The following is a 17,183-nucleotide window of genomic DNA, read 5'->3' as shown; positions in this document are numbered from 1 at the left end:
CTATTTTTGTTGCAGAGAAAGGAGTCCCCACCCCATCGTACCCCACCCCCACCAGCATAACTATGGAAGCTCCATGTCAAAGAGCTCAGCCAGCTAGTTTTCCCAATGACTGCATGTAGAAGAGGCTCCTGGCAACAAGGATCTTGCCCGGGACTGATATATGAGTGAGAAATAAGCTTATACTATATTTAGGCCATTACATGTTTGGCTGTAAACTGTCAATGCAGGTTAGCATTGAAGGGTGGCAGAATAGGTCACCCCAAAATGTGTCATTTTGGCATAAGAATTATTTGGAGCTAAAGGCACTTGAAAAACAGCAGGTACAAGAAGGGCACTCCGACCTCTCCTTTTCCTCCTGAAAGCAGGTGATAAAACTTCCATGTAAAACATGTCCTTCCTATACCGGTAGGAAAGAAACATTCTTATCACCAGAGATGGGGAGTTGAGGCCAACGGAAATCTGTACAGACCTTGTTAAAATAACTCTCATCTTCCTTTAGGCCCCCTAAATATTTTAGTGGCTTTCCCACAATTACCTCTCTTTGTTCAACCTTGTTTATAAACGCTTAGGCCTAGCCATTCTTGGGGCTTGGTTTTCCTATGGGGGCTCTCACATACACGTAAAAATCTATACCCTTTTTTCCTGTTCATCTGTCTTATGTCGATTTAATTCTCAGGCCCAGCCAGAGACCCTAAGAAACTATAGGTAAAGCCTGGCCTCCCCTACAACAGATCCCAACTACTATATATGCCATATTTTTAAATTATATACTCCTTCTAAAATCACATGGGAGTAGAGATACCGTACTGTGTTTTAGCACTTTTTTACTTTGTCAAAGATGCTTTCATATGCATTACTGCTCAGTGCCACAGTAAGGGAGCTTAAAAAGTCACAATTTAAAGTAATAGAAGTAAACATATACTTCAAACTTCTGATATTATGCAATAGAAAATTCCACAGAGGCAGTAAAAACAAAACAAAACAAAGCAACTAAATGAATTTTCAATTCCCAACCTGAGTTGATAATAAATATACTCAGAAGATTTACCTTTGTGGTCCAAATTACCAATAGGAAATTGTTATGAATGTCATACTTGTCCTTACCTGCTAAAGAGGACATATTGATAATGATGCCGCCTTCACCTCCATTTTGCTTACTCATATAGTCCAAGCCAAGGTAGGTCCCACTGATAACAGAAACCTAAGCCAGAAGCATAAACAGGAAAAACAACATAGCCGTTATACTTTATAATATATCCCAGAGTGAAGCTTTTATGGCGATTGCAGACACCCAGGGAGATTTCTGCAAATACTATCACCGAAAGGCTTTCAAGCAGCTGCCTGCTTTTTTTTAAAGCGAGTCATTGACTAGCTTCTCTTTTGTTTGCCTACAGTTGCAGAGCTCTCACATCTCTGCAAAACTTCACTTAGTTGCCCAATCTGAGACTTCATGAAAAAAAGTTGTATTCCTACAGTGTTTGTCACTTGACCTCGAATCTCGGCATCTTCGAGAATTGTCCATGCAGTATTCTTTTTCTTCTCTAAATATTGGGTAAAAACTTATTTACCCTCCTTAGCATATGGTTCTCAGATCCAGGTCTTTCACATTTTAATTCTCTTGGATCTTGGAATATATAAAAGTGGAAACCCTTGATTTCCTACACGGTTTTCATGTCCCTTTTTTTTTTTTTTAATTTCTAATAAAAAGTCTATTTGGCATTTGTATCTACTTCTTCCCCAAGTAACTCATGGGGAAGGTGATCTCCCCAGGTTTAGTGTGGACACTGATTAATTTCATTCCGTCACAGAAATCCCATTCTCTTTGCTAGTGACTGGTTTAGGAGCCCGCATGTGACCCATTGCCAGCCAGTGAGACCTGAGGAGCAGTCAGCTAGAGGGGGTCCGGGTCAGGGCAGGGCAGTGGAAGAGGATGTGGCCGGAAAGACTGTTGCTTTTAAGAAAACCAGAAAGAAATGATTACATTAGTCCTTTTCTATCCCTCTGTATGGGTGTGGTGGCTGGAATACACAGTTACACTGCCAGGACCCTTAAGATGAAAGCTCCGTGAAGAAAGGCAGACCGGAGAGATGAAAAGAAACTGGGTTCTGGGGTCACAGTGTGGCAGAATCAAACTCTCATGACCTCTGTGTTGTGTGAGATCACGTAATTCTCTTACTCAGTTTCAGGACCCCGACTTTCCGGCCAGTTGGACACAGGGTCTTCTGTAATATCTGTCACTTAATCTTGTTCATCACTCTCGCACTGTCTTTTTGAGACTTTACTCTGATTGGTTACTCACCTCCCTGCGTAGGCAACTTTTTTGTTGTATTCTTTTTTTTTTTTTTTAAGATTTTATTTGTTTATTTGTCAGAGAGAGAGAGAGAGCACAAGCAGGGGGAGCGGCAGGCAGAGCAAGAAGCTGAGCGAGGAGCCTGATGCGAGGCTCGATCCCAGGACCCTGGGACCATGACCTGAGCCGAAGGCAGATGCTTCATCGACTGAGCCGCCCAGGCGTCCCTGTTGTATTCTAACATTGGAGAATTTGCCACTACCAAAAACAACCTGTGGTACAAAACTTCTACTTGAAGCCTTATTTTCCCTTTTAGATTTAAGAACTCCTCTCCCTTCCAACTCAGACTTTGAGAAGGTGAACATTTTCTTTTGATATCTTAATTCCTACTTTTTGCATTCTTTACAATACTGCAAAGAAAATGACACAACAGTCATGAGTCTGAAACGGAGAGCATATAGTGGTGGTTACCTTCTTTTTATTTTAAAAAGTCCATTTGGAGTTTTCTTGACACACATTCAACGTTGCCACTCTACCTAATAGTAGTTCTAGAACAAAAAAGTAAATTGAAGATTCTATTCACTTAAGCCATGTGTCAGTTTGATATTAAGTAGGCTTAGGGAGAATGAGGAAAATCTCCACATGATTCCCTTTACAAAGAAAAAATACAAAACGTTAAATGGTTTATATAAGAAGGAAAAAATGTACATGGCTGAAATAACTGAAGTCAGTTAGATTCTGGTAGTTTCTGCCTAAGTCTCTAGCAAGTCTGGACAGAATTTCTGTTTATGCATATTGGTGCTATGCTTTTATTCTCAGGTATTTATAGCTTTGCTGACACCCTGCTTTTGTGTTTTCAACATCTACTAGATGCCGCCAGATAGAAAGTTTGGGAATATTTAAGCTTTAATTTTTTAAAAAAGGAAGATTTATTTCCAGGTCTTTGGTGGAGGAGGACAAAAGATTATTTTCCCATCCATTACCAAGTTAAGAACTGAGGAACTTTTCAAATGAAAGTGTTCTCAGAATAAATCTACAAAACAGGGTTTAATGCTTTGGCTGGGGCATATGTCGTCCTCTCCTACAACAATCTCTTCCTTATCCCAGGTAATAGATGCAAGGAAATGTTAAGAAACCACAGAATAAAATGTTTTTGTTAATATTCTATTTCTTGTCTCTTGGCAATATTTATGTATCACATAGAGTGAGTGGGTCACTAAAATATCAAGCATCTAGGGGAAGAAAATGAAAATTATAGACGTATTCTAGCTACAAACACAGAATAGCAGGGATCTATAGTATTATTTTAGTCTATCACAAAGGTACTCTCAATTTTGTATTTGACCTTCAAAAGATGGTGTACTCGACTCTCAAAAGAGAAAAAGAAAATCCCATGGCTAATTTCACATAGTGCAAGTAAAAATCCACTTACTGACAAAATGATCTAATTAACACATGCTTACTCAATAGTTTTGGTTATGAATAATATTTATATGTAATACCAAAATTATAACTGTGCTGTATTCCAAATCTTAAATTAGTTTTTTCCACAGATTAAAGTACCTTATAAGTTAAAAACCACTCAAATTCCCCTGTCCTGGGAATAATTCTTAAGTAGCAAAGATAAATAGATAAATGGTAATAGCGTATTTGTTTAACTCTTATCAGGCATCATGTCTTCTTACTGTATATATGTAATATAATATATATTATTATATATAATATACAATATGTTATATATCATATATATTTCCATAACCTATATACAAAAAGCACACATGCATGTATTCCTTACTGAAATTTCCTAATCTATCATTTTCCTTATCTTATCTTCCTCCCCTCTGAGGTTCCTTTTAGTTTCTGGTTCTTGTGCTACACTCTAATTTTAAAAATCCTGTCATCTAAATTATGAAACGTTGCCTTTCAGGTTTCTTGTCTTTTCTCCAGCCCAATTCTCGAGGACCACTTTTTTTTTCTGAAATCCTTTTCTATCTTTTGTTTCTCTGTGTTCAGTCTTTTCCCATTTTTGCTTGTTTATGTGATGAATATTATTGTATTCCCCCTTGCGAAGCTACTTAAAATTTGGCAAGTTCTGCCTAACATAACAGTTCAACTAGATCTTTAAATATTATGGAGTGCGAGTAACAAAACAGAGAGAAGTTACTAATTTAATTTGTAATCAACATCCTTGGGAGCCAAGAAAAGGGCGTACATTTGACAACATTTCTACCCATCTCCACAACTCTTCCTTATAGGCAGAGTAGGGCAGAAGAATCCACTTCATATAGAAATGAGATTGTGAGAATGAAAAAATGTAAGTTTTGACATTCTGGATGAGAAATGTAATTTATTGAGTGATACTATGTAGTAGCACTATGCTGGATACTTCATGGAAGTTAGGCTTTATTTAAGCTTAACCATTCTTCCAGGTAAGGAAATTATCTTCATCCTTTTACAACTGGGAAATTCAAGACCAGAGAAATGAAATAAAAGTTCATGAATTCTAAATTCAGGACTGTCATCTAGTTTTGATGGAATCTAAATGTATATCCTTACCAGTGCAAATCTTTAGTGAACCCTTGTATTTCTGAAAAAAATAATCAACCACAATAAGCCATCTATTTTTTTAGTTTTTATTTGAGTACACTAAGGGATTCAATATGTTATTTACATGTCCAAATTAGATTATAAATCCCACCTGAATGGGAATGAATTATTTAGTCTTATTAAAGATCAGAAAGTAAAAGAAGTATATTACAGAATGGCCTTATCAATATTCAAAGTTAAGTCTACCTCCACCCGCCCAGTTGCCAGAGGAACCTTTGACAGCTATTCAAAGATTCAGTCTTTCCTGAACATTCCTAATGAGCTCTGGGTAGCTATAAATAAAGCTACTGCAGTTGGTTTCAGACTAAGGAGGAAGCACAGAATAGCCTAATGGAAACAAAAGAATGGGAAGAGGTTTAATGTATCTCTTGTGTGGGAAGAATGGTGAGATCTGCTGAGTTAAGGATAAGGAAATGGTAAGTTTGGTAAGGAGTAAAAGTAGGACAGATGATACAGCTTGGCAACACTGATGTATTTGGAAATAATCCAAACATTGTATTAAAACACAAAAATGAATATCCATGTATGTAAAATATCATAGAATGGCAGTTTATGTATCCAATAAATATAAATTGAACATCTACTCTGTACACAAAACAAAAATTTTATGCCTTGAAAGAGCTTATAGCATACTGGCATAAATTGCACAGGTCTAAAAATGATTCTAATATAATTTTAAAATTTGTAAGCCCTATAAGAATGGTATCATTATGATATACAAGATTCCAGAAGAGGAAGAAATATGTGGTGAGGTCCTTTAACTAGGTGGTTACTCTGATAGGGACAGGAACATAGAAGAACATGCATGGTATCATAAAAGGAGGCAAATTACATCCAGAGTATAAAAAATATATAAACCAAACACAAATATTTGCATTATACTAACAGAGATAATCAAGTCGGAAGGATAGTGATAGGTCAGACTCTAATCTACTCTTGAACTGAACTGGGTGTTGCAGGGAGGAGGGGAAGTAACATGTTTTCAACTTATATATAGGTAATAAAGTTAGAGCTTGCTCTCTAGAGGTAAAATTACATAAATGTCATTAGTTCCTGAGTTAAGCTAAGGAGTGGCCTACGTCAGCAGAGTCCAAAGAAAAATAAAGGCCAGATAATTTCAATGAGGAAGGATCTAAGAGAGTGAGTTGTAACCAAAGGAGTCAAATAAAATTCTCCTGGTCTTCTAGAATTTTCTATTTGCAGTAAGAATTTCTAGCCTGCAGCAAGTGTTTACTCGCCCAGGCCATGTGAAAGCAAACATGCCCTCTCAGCCAGCCTGGCGAAAATTGATAATTCTAATCCTATTACCTTTGTGATAATCTCGTCATTATTTTTATGTTCTTAAAATTAACTCTAATCATTGCACAGTTTTCTGAGAGCTGATTTCTGTCTTTTTTTTTTTTTTAAAGATTTTATTTATTTATTTCAGAGGGAGAGAGAGAGCATGAGTGCAGAGAGGGGCAGTGGGAGGGGGGAGAAGCAGACTCCCCGCTGAGCAGGGAGCCCAATGCGGGGCTGGATCCCAGGACCCCGGGATCATGACCTGAGCCGAAGGCAGACGCTTAACCGCTTAACCGACTGAGCCACATAGGCGTCCTGACAGCTGATTTCTTAGAGAAAAGACATAGTAGGTGTCCATTATGAATGCAATGAATATAAGAACTTTATAACCTAGTGATCTTTGTCTATAAAATATCTGTAGATATTACTGAGGAAACTATTAAAAATACCAGTAGTGAGAAAATTGCTGTGTGATTTGTGCTTTTTCACTAGCAGAGCTTGATGCAAAGAAATTCTCGTCACTTTATGTGGTTGTGGAAAGTGCCATTAAGTTTATAAAAATATATTCTTAAATATTCCTGAAGCTCTCAATTGGTTATACATTCATTTTTTTCCCATCTGGCAACCAAAGGATGCAATGAAATATGGTTCATAATAAGTCAGGGACAACCACCAAAGATTAATAAAATGTATAATTTTCAGGGCACTTGGGTGGCTCAGTCGGTTAAGCATCTGCCTTTGGCTCAGGTCATGATCCCAGAGTCCTGGGATCCAGCCCTGAGTCAGGCTCCCTGCTCAGTGGGGAGTCTGCTTCTTCCTCTCCCTCTCGCCCCACCAACTCCTGTGCATGATCTCAAATAAATAAAATCTTAAATAAATAAAATCTTAAAAAAATAAATAAATTTTTATTTATTTCTCTCTCTCAAATAGCATCTTTAAAAAAATAAATAAAATGTACAATTTTCTTAACAGCATAGAAGAATTAAAGGTATCCAATGGAATTGAAGAAAAGAATGGAAAAAGGTCAAAAGCAAAAAAAAAAAAAAACTTAGTAAATTCAAAATATGAACTAAAGCCTGGGTGGCTCAGTCGGTTAAGCATTCGACTCATGATTTCAGCTCAGGTCATGATCTCACGGGTCATGAGATTAAGCCCTACATCGAGCTCTGCACTCAGCAGGGAGTTTGCTTCTCTTTCTCTCTCCCTCTGCTGCTGCCTCTCCCTCTACTCACTCTCTTTCTACAATAAATCTTTAAAAAATTAATTAAAAAATAAAATATGAACAAAAATATAAGACATAAATCCTAATAAAGGGTAATGATAAATGTAAGTGGCTTAAATTCACAAATATAAAATGCAGATATGCTCAGATGTGACTTAAAAAGCTCACACTATACTGTCAGCAAAAGACAAATTTAACATAAATGTTGACAGGTCAGGTCTCTAAACACACATACATATCCCAGAAAAACTTTGGGGGAAACTTGACAAATAAATTTTAAAGTTATTTTGAAATCTGATTCTATCTAGGAACACTTGAGACAAATTTTATTATTTTATTATTTTTTAAGATTTTTATTTATTTGACAGAGAGAGTGAGTGAGTGAGAGAGAGAGAGAGCACAAGGAAGGGGAGAGGGAGAAGCAAACTCTCCACTGGGCAGGGAGCCCAACGTGGGGCTTGATTCCCAGGACACTGGAATCAGGACCTGAGCCAAAGGCAGATGTTTAACCGACTGAGCCACCCAGGTGCCCCGAGACAAATTTTAAAAAGAACTGGAAGGAATACCTTTCATTCTCGATTAAAGGACTTCAGGCATCTGTGAAGTTTGGGGAGAATCTCTGTACCCTTATCAAAGTGATTCAACTCTTTCGTGAGGTAGTGTAATTCTCATTACTCCCATAAAGTTATTACAGTTAAGAAATTATTCATGGGAATGTAGATTCAAGTCAAACATTTATTGACTAAGCACTATCTTCAAGATATTGTGTTGATTACTGAGAAAGAAAGAAATTTTCTTTCTCTCAAAACATAACACATCCTGTTTTTAAGGAGTTTATCATCTCCCGGGAGGATATCATGAAGTAGGGGGCCACTCCCTGTATGTTTATACACACAAGTGGTCCTTCTGTACTTGACACATATCTGCTCTGCAAGACTAGTAGAATGACCTTACCAAGCGCAGGGTGACCCCATGCAGAGCCTAGCTCTTACAGTTTCCTTTGGCTAAGGTTTAAGTTTTACAGAACCCCAAGATCTTATGTGAAGTGTGTTTATAAAATGGGATAACCAATAAACTTGTGATATGGAGGCTCAAAAAGAAATTTTATTTCCTAATTCTACAGTTTTGTAATTTAAGAGCTAAATGATCATCAAACATTGTAGAAATATACATAAACACACACACACACACACACACCCAACTCTCAGGATAAAAATCCTAATAATTACAAAGTCCAACAGTCACTTTAGCCTTGCTTTCTGTTACATTTCTGGAATTAAATTAAGACTTAGTTTTTAAATAAACAAGTTAAGCCAGGATTGACAAATATTTTTCTGTAAAGGGCCAGACGGTAAAGAGCTCAGTCAGTGCACATCGTAGGGTCGTTGTCACGATTCAACTCTGCTGCTACAGCAAAAAGTAGCCACAGGTAATATGCAGATGAATGACTGGAGCTGTGCTCCAGTAAAACCCTAGACACTGAAATGTGAATTCCATATATTGATATATTTCATATTCTTTTTACATTTTTTCAACCATTAAAAACTGTAAGACCCGTTCTTAGCTTGTAAGTCACACAAAACAGGTGGCAGGCTAGTTTTACCTGTGGACCATAGTTTGCTAACTCCTAAGTTATGCAATGAACTATGAGTTTTTTTCATATTTCCTTTGAAGATTTTTAAGACAGAATTATTTGCATAATTAGAAGCCTCAAATGTCTTCCCATTTGTAAAAGGAAATGCTTTTTTCTAGCTTTCTGCAACGTCCCTTTTTCTAGGTTATAGGTCATTATATTGATTCCATGAATGTAAGAACTTTTTCTTCTTTAAAAGCATCAGTTTATTAAATAAGTTTAGACAATAAACATGGTGAAAATAGCTTACCAAATTAATTTGCACAGTTTTTTCCCAGTTTTTCTCATTATTCACGCCAGCATTATTGACCAAAATGTCCAATCTTCCAAAGTGGTCTACAACTTTTCTAAAGGTATCTAAGTAAAAAAAAGAAGACATTATAGATACCGTCTTGTATTCCATGGGTACATTTCAATCCTACCCTGTGCCCTGAAATTAATTTTCATTTATCTACTTTTATAATGAAAACTATACTCTTAGTCTGCGACTTAATGCCTTGCTTCTCAAAGCGTGGTTTGTGAGCATCAAGAGCATTACCTTGAAACTTGCTAGAAATGCATAACCTGGGGCGCCTGGGTGGCTCGGCTGGTTGAACATCCGACTCTTGGTTTGGGTTCAGGTCATGTGAGATTGAGCCCCACTGGGGGTTCTGCACTCAGAGGGGAGTCTGATGGAAGATTCTCTCCCTCTGCCGCTCGTGCGCGCTCGCACACTCTAAAATTCTGTCCTTAAGAGATGACTGAAGTTCTGTGGCTTAGACTATGACAAATATCCTTTTTTAATAAGCCATATTATCCTCATAAAGTGTATATTAAACACAAGTCATCTTGTGTATTCAGATCCATTATGATCATTTCAGGGAGTCTCATACTCCAGCAAGTAAAAGTGTACTTTTCATTCAGTTGATCTGGATACTGTAACTTCAATATTTACTATTCATTCTTTTCTTTTTGTCACTATTATTGCTACTTTGTATTACTAGTTTGTGTAAAAACTATGTTCAACCAGGGTAAAGTCTGCATAGATCCTGAGGCCTGAAGTTCATTCATTACACTGTCCAACCACATACCCAGTCCAGGCCTTGCAAACCCTCCTTAGCCAGTTCATACTTGGTTTTACCACTTTTGTATCAGGAAACACATTATTTTTCAAAGCAGCCTTTGACAAGAGTTCTATAGATTTAAGCTGTTTCCTTGGGCCCTTTACTATTGGTTCTAGCTCTGTTACTTGAGACTATAGATAACATTCATGGCTGTTCTTCCAAATGACAGAAATGTATTCTCTGGTCTTAGGGCCAATATATGAGTTCCTTGAAAACAGTAAATCCACACAAACTTTATTTTGATTGAATAAAATCTAGAATTATTAACAACCACCATATTGAAGACAGCATGGATTCATCAGTTCCCAAATGGATAAATTACTATGCAAGTTAATTGCCAAAAATATTGCAAAAGCCATTATTTACAGTACTTTACCATACTGGAATAGAAAACAACAAAATAAAAACTGTTTACTTTTTCATGGAATTTTTAAACTGCTTAAAATCTCAAATTGATTCCAGAAAGGTCCTCTAGCAGAAACCATCTAAGGAATACTTTTTTTTTTTTTTTTTTGCATTCCACCTGAAACATGTTCTACTTTTCAAAACTCACACCCATCGTATAGGAAATTAGGTTGTTAAGTACATAAGTCTAATTGCTTTTTCAATTTTCTTTCCTCATTCTGGTCTCTGCTGCATTCCTTATACTCTGCCCTTATCAATATCTAATACATCATCTTCTCTCTGGCCTATCCTGAATTTTGGGCTCAAATGGCTTACAATTAAGCTCTTGCTGACATTTAGAAGCTTGGGGAACTCTATGATTTACCCAAACTCTCCATGTTGTATTTTTTTCATTTGTGGTATGAATTATGTCTAGATCATCTCTAAGAAACTTTTCACTTCCACATTTATGTGATTTCAAAGAAGTCTCTCTTGGCCACAGCCTAGACAATTTCAAAAGCTGTAAATGGCATTAAATCCTGAAATTGTTAGAGTCAAGGCCATGTCTTCCTTAAATGCAAATAAATGCTGATGTTCAGACAACATGTGGATTTCTCATGACCAACATGCCTTCTTCTGGTCACCCATTATGTGTCTGAGTTTCCTCCTCCACAATCACTTATCCTTAAGGAATGTGTTTACAGCCAAGATACTAATTTTAAATACTGGGAAGCAAAACAATTAAGGTTAAATGTCACATGTGAAACTACATAAATTCAGGCAGAAATAGCTTTCAGATGATCTATACTGTTTCCTATTTCATCAGCATGGATGTTGGGATTTGGCATGACTTTATCCTTGATCCAAAATACCATGCACAATCAACAGAACTTTGTCCTCTGGCAAAATATGTTCCACTAGCACTGTGGTTCACAGATCTCTTCTAGTCGTGCTTGTAATTCATGTTATAGGTCTTTATTAGCATTTTCAGATTTAATTACATAATTTCCTTTAAAACAACTTCCTTTAGCTGTGGGGAAACACTCCCTTCTAAGGTACCACTCCATCTTTACCCTCTTACAGAATATCCCAACATTTCAAAGAAATTCACATGTTCAATGTTCGTTTAAGAACAGGAGTACTGGGCGCCTGGGTGGCTCAGTTGGTTAAGCGACTGCCTTCGGCTCAGGTCATGATCCTGGAGTCCCGGGATCGAGTCCCGCATCGGCTCCCTGCTCAACAGGGAGTCTGCTTCTCCCTCTGACCCTCCTCCCTCTCATGCTCTCTGTCTCTCATTCTCTCTCTCGCAAATAAATAAATAAAAAAAAGTCTAAAAAAAAAAAAAAGAAGAACAGGAGTACTAGCATGACTTTTATGGAAGATTTTTGGCTCCTTCATTAAAGATGTGCCTAACAATTTAGTCTTCCAATAAAACTTTGTGACATACATGTATTTTATTTTTCTGCTTTTTTTCCAGAAAAAGGTGTTGTTTTTTTTTTAATGCGAATCTATCAGGCCTCCATATGACCAAATCTGTTTATTGTACACACCAATATTGTCCTTGATATCTCACAAGTAGATTGTTCTATTTTAAGGGAGTAGACCGGAAACAGGAAAGCGTTGAGGAAAGTCTGATAGAAATTTTTTCTTCTGCAATTCTAACACTGCAGTACAGCTATTATTATTTTTAAAGTACCATTTCAGAGGGGAAAAACCAGAGAGAACATTTGGTTGAAAGCAGCTAGCATGTCTGTGATGATGATCCTTGATCTTGCATTCTAGTATGTTTAAAAGGAAACATTGCCACATTTGGTCGTCACTGGACTCTGCATCTTCCAGCGTTCTGGGAGAAGCTGTTTGCCACAGTCCCTTAGCCTACTTCCAACTTTCCAAGTTCCATCTGCAACTTCAATCATTTAATACTTACTGCAGCAGCACGGTCTTTGATTACACAAAGGAATTTTGATTACATTATGTGCTGCCAAATGACTAAAATAAAAGATTTCTCAAGCAGTCTCGGTTTTCCCCCCTTGGTCCTTATAGCTATCGGGATGTGGGTAGGAAACCTAACAGTCCAAGCTATCTACTGGAGCTTCTAAGTGGCTGCTCTCCAGGAGGCAGCCGATCTGCCTGCACCGAGGCTGGCTCTCTGGCCCGGGCTGCCTCCAGGTCGTTGCCTGTTCAAGGCATGTTCCGATGGATGGATCGGATTTGATGGATCGATCCCCCCTCTCTTACCTCTCAGTTGTTCCTGGTCCGCCACATCGCACTGGATGAAGAAAGTCTTCTGAGGTTCAAACTGCTCATCCAAGGCAGCTTTACACTTTACACCTGCTTCAAGATTCCAATCGACCAGCGCTACCTATAGACAAGAGGAGAGGCATCGAGGTCCTGAGCAGCTTGGGAGACAGACGAACAGTAAATAAACACCAGGACGCTCCCCTCTTGGACCTCAGATTCTGCATTTAAAGTTGGGGGTCTCTCCCCAGCAGCGTCGGAGGTCTGCTCGAGGCGGTCAGCCTCCGCAGCTTTTGAAAGCGGCAAGGTGGGCAGCCCGGGGTGCGGCGCCCTGGCTCCCCGCGGAGTCATGCGGCTGGGTGGGGGGACGAGGGTCGGGGTGGGAAGACAAGTTTCCGCGGCCGGGCGCCACGCTTACCTTGGCGCCCTTGTGCAGGAGCGCCTCGGCAAAGGCTCTGCCGATGCCCTGCGCCGCGCCGGTCACCAGCGCCACTTTGCCGTTCACGTGCATGGTGCGGCCGCTGCTCCGGGGCGGTGGGCGAGCTCGGCGTCTCGGCGCGGCCGCAGCTTTTATGGCCCCCTGCGCGCGCGCGTGCAGCCAGCCCGGCCGGGCGCTCTCCTGCGAGTGGGCGGGGATGAAACTGTCAAGCCCGCTCCGGGGAACCCGCTGCTGTGTCACCTGGCCCTGAGCGCTCCGAGAAGCCAAGCTTCGCGATCTTTGCCTTCCTGACTCGCAGCCCGGGTCAGAGCCTCCCCTTGGCCTCTGACTGAGCGGCTGGCAGGGCTCTGACAGGAAAAACAAAACAAAACAAAACAAAACCGATTACCTTCGGTGCGCTAAAGACCACCGGGACAAGAGGAGGGCAGAGGAGGGGCTCGGGAGCTTGGTTTCCTCCTCCTGCCCGAACATCCTGCCCTCTCTCGCCCCCCCCGCCCCCACAATAAGACACAAAAGCAAGCAAACAGAGCAAAATCTTAGGGGTGTTGCTCTTTGTCTCAGTCTAAGTTTACGTCTGAATTCCCATGTCTTGGCGATCCGAGTGTCAATTGTGTGTCATCTTTACTTGCACAGGACTTCCAGAGTCGCTGTTAGCCTGGTGAACTGTTGGTTCAATGGAATGCTTACACGTTGAATCATACTAGCTTTGGAGGCTCTGAGCTGCCAGTGTGGGAAAGAGGTTCTCAGTCCTCCAGGAACTTGCGTATAAGCTGTGTATCCAAGATGCATTCAGCCAGGGCTGTTCTTCTGACCTAATCACTTTTTTTTTTTTTTTCTTGTTATCACCTGCAGGCTTCAATTTTAGTTCTGTAAGCTTAATACCTGGTTGGCATGTACTATGAAACCTAAGCCTTTGGGGAGATGAAAGTCAGGCAGAAAGGCTTAACTAACAGCCGAATGAAGCCTTTGTGTACTTCCTTTCTGCTTATTGGAGATACGGGCGCAGGTGACTGGGTCAGCACTGGAGGCGTTTGGGCGGGCTGTGTGAAATATATGTTGTCAGCAAGCCGGAAGAAAGACTTCCAAGTTGATTTGAAATTGGGTCTTCAAAAAATGTTGAGAAATTAATGCGAATCTATCTGGGTCATGATAATTAAAAGTCAAAATATGAAGAGTGCGTTGAGGGATCATATTGAAAGAACAGCAGAGCACGAAAAATAAATAAATAAAAAATAAACAAAACCCCAATACCTCTAGCGGCATGCACAGAACAGAGAAGAAAAGGAATGAGCTCCTCAGCAGGAAGGAACTACTAACAGAGAAGGAACCACTAGAGGAACATCGGACCATGTTGGGAGTGCGAAGTGTTACAGCACATATGGGGGAAAATAGATTCAAGAAGAAAGGAGTGGTTAATTATACAGACTACTCTAAGCACAGCACAAGGAAAAGACAGATGGAGGAATGCTTCGTATTTTTCAAGAAAAGAATTAGTGTGAATAAATTTACAAGGCACAGAAACCAAATGGCTGAAATTTAAGGAGAAAATGGGGAGAAATGGGTATCGCAGGAGTTCAAGATATTACATGGAAAGAAATGGATCAGACAGTAGTCAGAAAGATCAGAGGAAAAACCAGTTTTTCCTCTAAGGAAGGACAGGAGGACTGATTCAGCTTAAAAGTCCAGGAGTCTGTGAGAGTGAGAGGAACCGGAAGCAGTCTGCGGGTACAGAAGAGCGTTGGCTTCAGACTCACACAAAATGGGTTTGGATCTTACTTGACCAGCAGTCTGACCTTGGGCAAGTTTCTTCAACTCTCTGTGCCTCAGACTTCTTCTTAGGAGAGTAGCAGTTCCTATAAGAATTTGGTGAAAATTAAATTATGTAATACATATAAAGCACTCTTTCAGTGTCTGGCACAAAGTCATGCAATAAATATCTGTTCTAACTAATTACTTCTGGATTATTCATAAATAATACATGTGAGATAGAAAAGAAAAGGTGAGAAACAGTTTTTTGTTTGTTTGGGTTATTTATTTATTTATGTATTTATGTATTTATAGTACATAGGAAGAACTGGAACCTAGGGCAGTTAGTACCTTTTAATCCCTTTCCTCTCAGCTTCCACTGTCACCATCTTTGTTCAGACCCTTAACTTTCTCCCGTGATAGCAATTGAATTAACATCCTGAATTACTTTGCCCACAAATTTCCTAAATCCAATTCAGCTTCCACACTCCTCCCAGGAAAAGTTCTAACCTATTGATCTAATCATGTTTGGACATTCTCACTTTCAAAATCCATAAAATACCCAAACTCTCGGGCACTTCATGGGAAGAGGGCATAGCCTTCCACGCCCCGTGTCTTTCTTGTAGCCTCTCTTTAGAGTCTAGGAAGTGGAATCAGTTAAAACCTACCCCACTCGGGCGCCTGGGTGGCTCAGTCGGTTAAGCGACTGCCTTCGGCTCAGGTCATGATCCTGGAGTCCCGGGATCGAGCCCCACATCAGGTTCCCTGCTTGGCAGGGAGTCTGCTTCTCTCCCTGACCCTCCTCCCTTTCGTGCTCTCTGTCTCTCATTCTCTCTCACAAATAAATAAATAAAATCTTTAAAAAAAAAAAAAAAAACCCTACCCCACTCACCAAGCCTCGGGCCCTCACCATCTTCTGTCTTCTCACCTGAGGATGCTTCCCTTCCTAATTTCTTCTCTTGTCTTTCAACTCAGCTATGAAAATTCTACAGTGAAAACACTGATCGCATTATTCTAATGATCTGACTAACTCTGTGTGTCAGTTTTCCTTGAAGGGAGAACTGGGTCTTTCTTTCGGGGTATCTCCAGCATCCAGCACAGGGCTACCCAAAGTGTGTGCTTATACATGTTGAATGAAGAAAAGTACAGATAAATACGAGATATGTGTTTGAGAGAAGATGGAAAATTTGAACTAGATGATGAGATCCCCCATATATTATGATTACCCTTTTTACACAACTTACAAGACTAGAAAAAATACATTGGTATGGTATTTTTTGAAGCAGAGTGTCTTGATACTTTTTTTCATATTTTGTATTAAATGTACATTTTGACTTAAAAATACCTATAGGACATTATATATGTATATTCTAAAACCAAAAAAAGTATTCTTTACCCAGTAAACACATCTCCCCGTGGTTTCTGATATACATTTCTCAGCTTCTGTGTTGATAGCATTATTTAGTTTCATTGACACTAGCTATATAATTTTATCATCAATGTAATTTGTGTAATTAAAAAAAATAATTCTTAGGTGAAACTAAGTTAAATCTGGAACAAACCATCATTCACGTAATTTTGCAAAGCATTCCTATTTACAGGTTATACTTTATTTAGTAACTACGAACAAAATTCTCTTTAAATGGAAACAGATAAAACGCAAAATTAAATAATAGATTAAAAGGGATGATTTTTCTCTCAATACAATTGCAGGTATTGGGTATTGAATATTTACTCATCTAATGAAGTCTAAAAGCATAGCCTCTGCAACAAACTGCCTGCCTCTGAATTGAGCTCCGCTGCCTCCTAGCTGTGACCTTGAACTAGTTACTTAACTTCTCTGAATCTCAGCTTCTTCATCAGTTAAATGAGGATGAAAGAGTACCTATTTCACAAAGTTGTTGTAAAGACTATACTGAGTTAAATAAATTCAAGTGAAGTGCTTAGACCAGTGACTGGCACATAGCAAATGCTCTGAAAATGCTATTATCATTAAGCACTATACATATATAATTGCATTTATTATTTACAACCAAACAGTGACGTAGTTATTATTGTGGTCATTTTACAGATGAGGAAAATAGGTTTAAGGACATTAGGGAATTTGGCCAAGGTCACTTATCTAGAAAATTGAAGGAGATGGTTTTGAGTCAAGGTGTGGTACTAAGTGGTACTTCTCTTTATTTTTTTTTAATTAAACTTTTTGAGATGATTGTAGCTGAGCAGTAGTTTTAGCCATG

General features: G+C 39.0%; 1 protein-coding gene across 2 annotated transcripts in view; it reads right to left on the bottom strand.

The window, feature by feature from the left end:
- Window positions 1-13,835, bottom strand: part of HPGD (15-hydroxyprostaglandin dehydrogenase) — a 29,878-nt gene extending 16,043 nt beyond the window's left edge. The window contains exons 1-5 of one of the 2 annotated variants that reach the window (XM_035022682.1): window positions 13,770-13,835; window positions 13,177-13,544; window positions 12,759-12,882; window positions 9,284-9,390; window positions 1,105-1,201 (exon numbers count right to left, since the gene is read on the bottom strand). In XM_035022682.1, coding sequence (XP_034878573.1) covers window positions 1,105-1,201; window positions 9,284-9,390; window positions 12,759-12,882; window positions 13,177-13,269 — 421 coding nt within the window. In that variant the 5' untranslated portion in view covers window positions 13,270-13,544; window positions 13,770-13,835. Of the gene's footprint in view, window positions 1-1,104; window positions 1,202-9,283; window positions 9,391-12,758; window positions 12,883-13,176 lie in introns of both variants that reach the window. The other variant, XM_035022683.1, reaches the window with a different exon arrangement.
- Window positions 13,836-17,183: the final 3,348 nt, after the last annotated feature.

Source organism: Mirounga leonina, unplaced genomic scaffold (assembly GCF_011800145.1).
Source record: "Mirounga leonina isolate KUSES-001 unplaced genomic scaffold, KU_Mleo_1.0 Mir_176, whole genome shotgun sequence".
In the NCBI taxonomy this organism is placed as follows: domain Eukaryota; kingdom Metazoa; phylum Chordata; class Mammalia; order Carnivora; family Phocidae; genus Mirounga; species Mirounga leonina.
This window is presented reverse-complemented; position numbering and strand designations above follow the sequence as displayed.